The 11,028-nt window shown below is 38.9% G+C and overlaps 2 protein-coding genes across 2 annotated transcripts; one reads left to right on the top strand and one right to left on the bottom strand.

Annotated features, from left to right (window-relative positions):
- Positions 1-1,368: 1,368 nt before the first annotated feature.
- On the bottom strand, positions 1,369-5,513 carry cetn4 (centrin 4). Its single transcript, XM_069669831.1, has 5 exons — positions 5,435-5,513; positions 5,002-5,160; positions 4,776-4,904; positions 3,316-3,453; positions 1,369-1,600 (listed from the first exon to the last, which is right to left on the bottom strand). Exons 1-5 carry the CDS (start codon positions 5,435-5,437, stop codon positions 1,511-1,513), a joined length of 519 nt encoding a protein of 172 aa, XP_069525932.1. The 5' UTR covers positions 5,438-5,513; the 3' UTR covers positions 1,369-1,510.
- A 1,675-nt stretch (positions 5,514-7,188) lies between these two features.
- bbs12 (Bardet-Biedl syndrome 12) lies at positions 7,189-9,141 on the top strand. Its single transcript, XM_069670564.1, has one exon. The coding sequence runs from the start codon at positions 7,189-7,191 to the stop codon at positions 9,088-9,090; it is 1,902 nt and encodes a 633-aa protein (XP_069526665.1). The 3' UTR covers positions 9,091-9,141.
- Positions 9,142-11,028: the final 1,887 nt, after the last annotated feature.

Below are 11,028 nucleotides of genomic sequence, written 5' to 3'. Positions count from 1 at the left end.
TCAAATTGCTTTTAAAATTTAGGGGCTCCATTTTAAGGCTTTAAATGGCCTCACTTCTAATTCCATCTCTAAATGTGTTGACCTGGTACGGTTTATGACAAAGGATGATGGGTCTCTTTTCCTTTACGAGCACTATATAACTCTATGCCTTGCCTCAATTCCCCTAGCTTCTTTAAAATCTCTTAAAACTTTTTTAAAAATGTTTGACATGCTTTTGTTTATACTGTTTTATTTATTTGATCTTATCCTTTTCTGAACAATAAGCACGAAACGCTACATAGCAGTCCTGAAGAGCTGGCACACTTGATTAAGAAGTTCTTCTCAAAGGGCTTTGAAACGATCACATTCTTGCATAATATCAGGACAGCATAAATGAAAGTGCCAATTTGTACTGTGTCCACTCAAAGCAAGTTTCAGCACATTGTTTCACCTCTCACCTGCCGCTGGCTGTCCTTTGAACTCTAAGACAGTGGATGGTTTTGAGTCATGGGGGGGAAATAACTGGTCTTTTTACATGGCTCATCTTTTTCAATTCCAAGTTTCAGCTCAACGGATGACCAAAATGGAAAGAAGCTATTTAAATTCCATATTCTGGAGCTTTAATTTGGAGCAAAATGAAGATCATTGTCCTAAATGAAGCAGAGGGCGTGCAGCCATGTCTACAATCACAGAGAGAAAAACAATCACTGTAAGGGTCACACACGTTCAACACACAAAAAATGCATCTTTAAGTATCATCAACATCTTCAGGGTCTCGTCTGGGAAAGTTACGATAAGATCCAATCAAAGTGCTCCGATTTTTCTTTTAATACCATCAAACATTTTATAACTGGAATTGTTTTTCAAAAATTAATCTCTGATCTCCAGATGAAACTTTTCAGATTTTCCACCTGATGTTGTTTCGCTGTCTGCAACAGGTTTTTTAGAACTTTCACAACCGGTGGCAAGCATCCTCAAAATAATAAACAGCCGTCTGACGGCTCGGAAAAACACGTCACTACAATATCCTGTTTATTCTAACAAGGTATGGAGTTTTGGTCAAAACCAGACTTCCGCTGAATGTGATAATTAATGGGGAGTATCTTTCCTATAACACGTAGGTAAAACGGTGCTTTATCTTTTACAGACGATGACATGGTTCAGTCTCAAAGCATGATGTGAGAGTGACTTTAACTGAATCAATCATCTCATGATATCATTCCTGTTTACAGTAACATCATTCTGGTCAACTTAGTCATATGACTTTCACTGTCTGACGGCCCATGTTTCTATGTCTGCAATTTAAATACCATACTGACACTGAGAAACTGGTATATGTAAAAGTAAGAACAGAAAAGTTGATGAAATATATTTATTTGTCATGCAGAGTAGAAAAATCTGTGCAAAGATACAGATTGTTAAAAAACATATTTACACACCAAACAAGTCTGAAAAAAGCTGCTGTAGAAACTGGAGAATGAAAGTTGAATCAGAAAAGTCCCAAATAAAGACGGTGACACACTCAACAGGTTCAGTAAAGTTTGGTCTTCCTCATTATCGTCAAGAACTCCTGCTCGTTGACCTCTCCGTCACCGTCTCGGTCCGCCTCATCAATCATTTCCTAAAAAGGAAAAAAGTTAACAGTTGTTTGTTTAAATCAAATTGAATCTATTTGAAAGCAACGCTTCAAACATCACATGAGACAGACTGGAAAAACCCTCCACCCCACTCCAACTGACAACATGCCGCACAGGGCAACTCTGTGCAGAAGTTCCTCAGAAATAACCAACAACGTATGAGTATCACATGAAAGAACACAACATAAGGGGAAGTAAAGGTGAGAGAAGAGAAACAATTATATTGTCTTTTTTTGGTAACGCTGAGTATAATGTATGCCTATTTCATCAACTGATCATCGTAAGAAATGAAAGATTTTTTGATTTTCAGATATAAAAATCACCAAACTGTTGATAATAAAAAGAAACGAACAAAAAATTCTGTTTCCAGCGTCTTCAATGTGAATATTTGTGCTCCTGTTCTCCTCTTTGTTAGAGAACTGAAAATCTTTGGTTTGTTGACCAAACGACATTTGAGGACGTCTTCTTGGGCTTTTGGAAACACTGATCAAAGTCACCATTTCTCGAACTTTACAGACAAATCACAAAATTAAGAAAATAATAGATTACCTGACAATCACAATACTTTTTGTTGCAGCTTTATTTACTATTAACTCTGCTAATGAATTTGCAATTTTAAGTCTGTTAATTGTAAATAAAGTACAATAATTTTGTCCTACCTGTGTTTGCCTTTAAATGTATTCTTTTAAGGCATCTTGCTCCAATTAAAACATTTATAAATGGTTTCACAGATTGGTAACAGGTAACTTTTCTGTAGCATGTAAATGTATCTGCAACAGCTAATTCTCGGAGTAAGTATTTTTTGGGGTTTCCAATAATATACCATACTCCATATAAAAAGTGCATCTGACATTTTATGCAAGGGGTACAGTATCAGAAACTAGCCTACTACTGAAACTACTTGCAAACAAAACTACCAACAAAGAAGTTTACGGACAATAAAACCTCCTCATAGTGTAATTTTAATAAAACTGGTTGGGATGGGCGTAGAGCAGACACAGTGGTAGCAAACTCGTGAAAATGTCTAAAAAAGGATATCGGTTCATTTTTTATAATAAACTGTTCTCTCAAATTAAAAATAGCTGCAAAACAGAAGTTCATTAACAAGTAAATGAACTGTAGATTAATTCACCGCTACAAATTTACTCTGATCACAGAGCTAAAAGGTTGCTATACAGGTTTTGTTGAAGAGCTAGTTAGGTTGACTGATAAAACTATCTGCGTGTTTGCTTTTTGTAAAACTGTTGCTGCATTAAACAACAACTTCTGAGCTAGATTTGGATGTTGCGATGAGGCAGGCCTGCTTGGTTCTTTTCATTTATGGTTGTAAAGATTAAAAAAAAAGAATGTATTTATAGCTTTATTTTGCAGGGCTTTTGACGTGGAAATACCTAGGCTCAACTCCCCGCCTGCTTTTGTTCCACCAAAGCAAGTTCCCTCCTGACATTATTTTGCAAGTGCACCATCCTGGGCTTAGCACTGGCTGAGACGATTGGGGCATGTTTACAGAAATAAAATTTCTTATCCTGCTGAGGTATTATGTCTTCCTTAAGCTTTTCTCCTGTCCTGGCACAGAGCTAAAACTGGAGAGAAGTCCAGCTTTGCAAGACTAGGGGGTCAAGTCCATGTGGATGGTCCACCAAAAACAAATTCTATATAGTACATTGGAAACATTGCAGGTCATTTAGGACTACTGCACCTGTAATTCTTCATCTGTGAGGTTTTCACCCAGCTCCTTAGCAACTCTCTTGAGATTTTTGAATGAGATTTTTCCCGTGCAGTCATCATCAAACAGTCGGAAAGCTTTCAATATCTCTTCTTTGGAGTCCTTTTCACCCTATTGAAAATAATGACATGACAAACTCAGTGAAATGATGTATGCATTATTAGGGATGCCCGATATTATCGGCACGTTATTGGTATCTGCAGATTATGGCTTGAAAATGACATATCGGCATTGGCAGATATGTCATTTTTCTGCTGATATTTTATGCCGATAAAACAATGCTTTAAAGGTGCTATATGTAACTTTCAGATAATCCTCATTCCTCGTGACACGGTCGGCCGTTGAGGGAACTGCAGTCAACCTTCTTGCACGCACTTGCGCGGACACTTGCATGCATGAAGAAGCATCCGGGGTTTTTGCCAAAGACACACGAAACTGACCGCCGACTCACCGGCTCTGTTTACTTTTACCTGACGAGACGTGTTCATTGACCGGCATCATGTTGACCAAAATCAACACTGTCTGTCATAATACCTAAGTTAGTATCATGTTAGGTGGTGAAGTTATTTGTCAAGCTAGACTAACACTGACATACACACTCGGATAGTATATTGGTTGTCATAACGTTAGTGAGCATGCTAAGGTTAGCCAACTAGCTCTAACATAACTACACTGCATGGATCTACCATTGTGCTTCGTTACCAAACGGCAAATTACTCAATTACCAGCCAGATCAGAGAGAGGCTGGAGAGAGCTGGGATGATGCACTTGTGCTGTGAGAGAAAAAACGCTGCCCCCGGTGAGAGACCGCAGCACGCGGGTTTTGTTCCTATGACAACAATAAGTTGTGGGTCTGTTTTGATCCCCAAAAACAATGTGTGTAGTTTTTGTTGGTGTTGTTGTGGGTGCCAGTTGTTTGTTGGTATAATACATCTCCATTTCACAGCTAGCGTTGTCTCGTGTTGCACACTGTTGACTACAGTGCTGCAGAATGAGCTCTCGGCAGAGGTTCTCGCAAACGCGCAGATGTTATTTCTGCATCTGCCTGTGGGCCACTACAATAAGAGTAGGCATGATATCAATTCCAATACAGGGAAGACTTGATGTTCTCTGCAATGAGGTGGGAAAAAAAACATGTGCCTAATATATCGCTATCGAAATCTGCAATCGGCAAAAGGCGTTGGAAAATATCAGCTTTTCGGGAAAGCAAACCAATATCGTGCATCCCTATGCATTACAGATTCAATTTAAACTTTTGTGTTCTACATCTTGCATCTAAAACCCATGGATTTTCTTTGACTGTTCAAAAACGGTAAGCTAAAAGTGATAAGATGAAAGATAATTGTTTTCATTTTTTGTATGTCTCTACTTTAAGAAAAATGATAATTTTCCACTTTCTAAGAAGTTTCCAGGTGTAGCTGTATTACACTCACCATTTTCAGTGTCATCATACTGAGAAAGGCACCAAAGTCAATTGTTCCAGAGCCCTCTTTATCAATGTCTGCAATCATCTTCTTGATTTCTTCTTTCTTTGGTTCAAACCCCAGAGCTCTCATGGCAACCTGTGGCACAGACACAACAAACCTGAAGCTGCTGTGGCGCTGTTAAAAGGGTATTTGAGAACTATCTGATTCAAAGCATAGTAAACCACGACCAAACCTTGAGCTCTTTCACGTCTATTGTTCCAGTCCCATCTGTGTCAAAGAGGTCAAAAGCCTCCTTAATTTCTTGCTTTTGCTCCTCAGTTAGATCGATTTTCAGACCTCCTGCCTTTTTCCTTGGGCCAGCTGAAGGAGCGGGTTTTCTGTAACCTGAAGCCTGTAAAAATAATAATAATAATAATGCGGTGGCTCCTTAATATAAGATACTCAGTTAACAGGTGCAGCAGAGACCCATAGGTGATAGTCAACTGTTACTATCATGCTAGCTAACGTTAGCTTCCATTCTGCTCCACGAGACCACACAGAAACACGTCTTCTAGCTTAAAAACCTGCTTTATTAAACTGTTTTTGCTTTAAACAATAAACCCTGCAGCTTCCTTAAAAGTTAATACAGCGTGTATATCTTACAAGACAATAACATAAAGGTTTACCATTGAAATAGTGAATCCGAATAGAAAACTTCAAAGTTTAGTTTGAGTTTGATCGGATGTCAACAAAACAAGCACCAACGGTAGTATTTTTTCTGTTGAGTGACATACGGGATAGCCAATGCAAACACGGAAAGTCCAGTGACGCGGATTATTAACCAATCGCAAGAAGATGTGGGTGGGTTATTCTAATATCAGCCAATGGTTGACGTCGTTTCTTGTCTCCCAGCAACCAGGAAACACCGCGCATGCGCAATGTCTCATCGTTTCTGCCGGGGCAGCTTTGCAGTGGGAGTAGATTTAAGTGTTATACATCGTTGAATTAAGGTAACATCACTCTCTTTATGGAAAGTTAAAGTTTGTTTGTAAAAGTATATTATGAAGACGGTCCTGCGTCTGAGTTTACCGTAGCCTCGTTGTGGACAGGCTGAATTATTCTTAAGATATGAACTAGTTAGCTTAGCTTGCAAGTCCCTGCTTGTGAGGTGCATGGGCTAGTTGCAAGCCTGTTGAGCTTGCAGCCAATGCTACTTGTGGTGTTTTTGTCATATAAAGTCGTGTAAAGGTGGTGTATTTGGCAGTTTCAGTTACACCAATTTTGAGTAAACGATTTACCACTGGTGGTAGTGGGAAAAGTATTCACATCTAACATTAGCAATAATCTTCATTACAAGTGAAACTCCTGCATTCAACATTTTACAGAAGAAGAACACAAGAAATACAGCTCAGTGTACATAATGTATTAAAAAAAACTCAATGCCAGAATTCACTGTGTCAGTATGTTATATGTATATTATTATACTGTGCTATGAATGCCTTAACTTACTAGACCTTGACTTGCTTATATACTTGTCATACTCATATATCTTCATATACTGTACTTTACTTACTACTTACCTCTAGGCTTATATTATAAAAGCACTTTTTTATATTATTATAATTACTAGTCACTGTTCTATAGTATAGTATATTATATAGTGTATTATATTATATATACATATATATACATTATCACGTTATAATTACCTAACCATACTGTATATCATATTATATTACACTATACTATATTATACTATATAATTGCAATTTTTACCGTTATATTACTTACGCACTGTATTTATTTGCCACTTTTATGCTGCACCTTATATTGTGCCGTATCGTAAACCTTAGACCTCATACCATACTGTATTATCTCATCCTGCACACCATGTCACTTTATCCTATAACTGTCACTTTATTTTGTCACTTACTCCTTCTTGTACAACAGTTACCCATATTTTTATTTTTATTTATTTTTATCTATTATTTTTATACTGTATTTACTTACTTGCTAGTTTGTCTTTGTAGTGCTGCAACACTCGAATTTCCCCCCTGGGGAAGTATTATCTTATCTTATATTAATGTGTAAGCAGCTGCTTGTTGGAGGGCTACTTTTTACTACCTAACATTAGTTGTTGCATGGTTTGATGTATAATAATTCACTAAAGCTGATCACATGTTTTGTATGTTGCAGTAAAATCTTAGGGGAACTTGCGAGGATGTAAGAATTTAATTGAAGTACAGTATTCCCCTCTGAAATGTAATGGGCAGAAGTGTAAAGTATTATTCAGATTAACGGTTTAGAGTACTTTTCACCACTGCTTGCTTCTCAGGCTAAGATTTCACACAAGATCATATTTTGATGGGGTTTTTTTTACTTCAAAGATTAACAAATGTAAAATTTGTCCTGTCATTTTACAATTCAGGCATCTCAAGGAATGCTGGGAAGTACAATTATAAATCATCGGCAACATGTTGGACTGCAGAAGCTTTCGGCGATGGCAGGACTGTCACATTCCTCTTTGGGTCCCAATAAAAAGTTCAGGATTATCCAAGATGACTCAAGTGGAGAGTCGGCACTTGTGTGCTTGTGTTTTCGCATATTTGAGAACCTGGAGCTAACCTGCGCGACAGGTCAGCTGGCTTTCGAGACTATTCAAGCCCACCAGAAAGTCTATCATACTGGGTCGGGATGCCTGCTGTTCCTCGCTGGAGCGTGGAGCCGTGCTGCTCTGGAGTGTCTTCAGAGAGGAATTTCGATAGTGCACATCATCTCTGCAATGTCTGAAGGGATGGATATATGCTTGGATGTTTGCAGGAAATACAGCATCTCATTTGAAGTTCTTGGTATGGAGCAATTAGAGAAAAGCACTCCATCTCCTGATTTAGGACTTCAAATGTCAAAGGAACCTGTTGTGGAGGCTGCACAGGCATCATGCAACCTGAAACAGACTCTTAACTCTAGTGGACAAAGGAAAATAAAACTCAGCAGACATTTTTATGAGGCTGAGTCTAAAATTGTCTCCACAGCATTGCAAAATCCTCAGCCTAAGCTTCCTGACATTGCACATATTGCAGAGGGATTGAGCCATGGTTGTGTCAATGCAAAGAACTTGGTAGTTGAAGTTAGTCGAATACAGTCAAAAAATTATCAGCAAGAAATCATCTGTTCCACGTTTGATGTTACTAAAATCATGACTTGTGTGCTACCTGGTTTACCAGAAGAAGCTGCTTGCGTTATACCAGGCTGCATCGTTCTCCTATCTGCTGAACAGGCTTCAGTGGCACATCACTTAAGAGAACAACTCTTAAAGGTTGCTCTAATTAATGGAGATTTATCAGGTACCTATTGCCATCTTGGCTTTAAAAGGCCATCAGGTGTACAGCGTGTGAGTGAAGACACAGATTTGTTACATTTAAATAAAGAAGAAGCGTGGATGGAAAAGGTTGTGACAATTCTGTTAAACCTGGAAGTGAACCTGATACTTGTCAGCGGGCTTGTTAGCAAGAGCGTGATTCAACGCTGTTCTAGACATCAGATACTTGTGGTGGAAAAAGTGAAGGTTTCCGTTTTGAAGGCACTCGCTGATTCAACAGGAGCTGTTCCAGTGACTTATGCCACACAGTTGAGTAAGCACTGTGTTGGTGCTGGAGTGAAGATTGCGATATGGAGGGATCTTAGCAGCTATGAGAGGCAGCCGTCGACAGCTGTGAATATTTCGGCTGGTGGGAACAGCGAGTTGGTCACAGTGATCCTCACAAGCTGTGTAGAAGGCAAGCTGCAGGCCCTGGAGGACCAGTTTTGGGGTTGTGCTTATCGTTTACACCACGCACTGAAGGACAGAGCCCTCCTGCCTGGTTCTGGGGTGACAGAAATGCTTTGTATTCATCACCTTCAAAAGCTAGTGGAGTGGGACTCTGCCCAAACAGCCAAAGCAGAAACAGAAGCTAACCCTTACAGGGGTGTAGTCTTGCACCTAATGGCAGAAGGCCTAATAGATTACATATCCACTGTAATGGTTAACACCGGAAAGTTCTCAAAAGTCCAAGCCAGGACGGCTGTGAGTCAGCAACTTCAGGACTTTAACAAAAGTGTAGACATTGCTGCAAAGTTCTCACAACTTTTCTTGGAAGGTGAAAAGGAGGATAGTGTAGTTTCTTCACCTATGAAATCCACTGAAGCACCAGCAGCAAAGGTCTATGATAACCTGAGTGTGAAGCAGGAAGCATGGAGTCAAGCCTTAGATCTGGTTTTCCTGGTCTTGCAGACTGATGCGGAGGTCATCACAGGCATTGACAAAGCAACTGATGCTGCACAGGAAAATCTGATGCTGTTATGACCGTCATGCAGCATCTTCGGAAATCACCTGACAGTGAAACATTTGATCAAATTTCTGTTGTTTTTTTGTACTGAAAATGTGTGCTCACAATATGACATTGAGTTTATTTTAGAGCTGATTCAAAATAATAATAAACTGCAAAATGTTTCCATCATTTTATATATTTCTTTTCTTTGATAAATAGTCAGCAGACAAAATATATTTTGGCGAAGCAAACCTGCTTATTTGTTACCACTTGGGGGAGACAAATCATTATATGAAATTTTAGCCCGACTCTTTAATCCAAGCTGATGCCCAAATATGGCCTAAGTGCAAGGTGAGACCCAGAAATACACATATTTTTCTCACCACAGCCATAAGGGCCAGACTTAAGGGTCAAGATTTGTTATTTTTGCATTTCAGAAATGAAGACAAAATCAGAGAATAAAGTTGAACAAAAACAAAATGTTTGACTTGATTCCAGAGGTTTAATCTCTCCCAATACAGATCTAATTTATCGTGCTGTATTTTAAATATTAACAAAGCCTGACTCTAACTTAACAAAGCCTGATACTGCTTATACATGGCCTTATACACACCTTGTTGTTACACTCCGTTCATCCAGGCAGAACTTGCAGTACATGTCCAAAACCACAATTAAATTTCCCTTTAATGCAGCATGGGAGGAAAATGTGGTTGTGCCAATATGTTTTTTTTCTTCTGTTGGTCCACTTCCTTTACGATATTTGCCCAGGCTTCATTAAGAGTCTACGGCTTGGCCAGTACTGTTCACATTGGACACGGCTTACCGGCCCAAGGTGGTTTATGACCTCCTGTGCCACACTGGGAACGGTTGATGAGGAAAGGAACGCCTCCAGACAGAAAATGTTTTTGGTTAAAAAAACTCATTAGGCTTTGACCTTTTTAAAGGTCAGCTAAATGTAAATACAACTTCTGGGGGTTATTTGAGTTGACTGAATTCTGGAAACATCCCTTCCTACAAGATCATTGAAAGGTCACAGAGATTTTAAGAGAAATGTCTACTACTTGGAAAATTTAAAATAACACGAAAAACAAAAATGGTTCACAAAGCTCGCTCTTGGTTATCTTCACAGTTTTTCCTTTATTGCGCTTTGTGTTTCAAAGGTGTCAGTGGCAACAACACGTGAGACCTTCCATTTCCTCTGAGATCAGAGAGAGACAAAGCTTCATGTTGCTTTCTAAAAATAGTTCAGTGAAATATAAAGGCTTTACGGTGGAGCCATAACAACCTTGACTCAGGCATCAGTCAGCGGTTGTAAGAGAGTGGGGTATGACATAACAATCACAACAGTAAGAGGGAAGTTGGAATGGCAAAATTGGTGAAGCATGTTGAAGTTCAGGCTGAGTTCACGTTTTTCCGTTAGCCCCATGCTTCCTTTGCACCAATAGATCTGTGAACTGGTGGACCCTGTTTGTACACTTTGCTAACTGATTTGGTAATTAATACAAAAATGTTATGTTAATTCACAAAACTACAATGGTGAATAAAGGTTTTACGGAACCAGAGTGACTGTGGAAGTCAAAGGTAGTGTCTGTCAGCTTTTAAAATAAAGCCATCAGTATGGGGACACAATTCCTGTGACACAACCGATGCCATAATGTGTCACAGGAGTTTATTTTTAGAAAGAAACCATTCACAAACCATAAATCTTGTTGTATTTTCCTCAGACAGTGCAACATACCACTGTATGATGTATGTATTTAATCAATATTAGAAAAGGCTAAATTGGTTAGAACTAAAGGCCTGATGACACCTACCTTCTAGGATTGCATTAAGGTTCTGTATTCTTATGCAGAATCTGTCAATAGCTGTGTAAACGGGATTCAGTAAGAGTTAGCATCCTTCCTTTGGTATGATAACTAGACCCAAATGGAAAATGTCCCATCATCAAACCCTATCTGCTTAAATATTGGATG

The sequence above is a fragment of the Semicossyphus pulcher genome, unplaced genomic scaffold, assembly GCF_022749685.1.
Source record: "Semicossyphus pulcher isolate SPU_LCO1_2020_fin unplaced genomic scaffold, fSemPul1.0.p SCAF_2, whole genome shotgun sequence".
In the NCBI taxonomy this organism is placed as follows: Eukaryota; Metazoa; Chordata; class Actinopteri; order Labriformes; family Labridae; genus Semicossyphus; species Semicossyphus pulcher.
This window is presented reverse-complemented; position numbering and strand designations above follow the sequence as displayed.

Coding starts and splice junctions, on each gene's coding strand:
- cetn4 (XM_069669831.1), bottom strand. Junction 3,454..4,775: donor GTATGATGACACTGAAAATG/GTGAGTGTAATA, acceptor TATTTTCAATAG/GGTGAAAAGGACTCCAAAGA. Junction 1,601..3,315: donor TCACAGATGAAGAATTACAG/GTGCAGTAGTCC, acceptor TTTCCTTTTTAG/GAAATGATTGATGAGGCGGA.
- bbs12 (XM_069670564.1), top strand. CDS start 7,189: ATGCTGGGAAGTACAATTATAAATCATCGGCAACATGTTGGACTGCAG.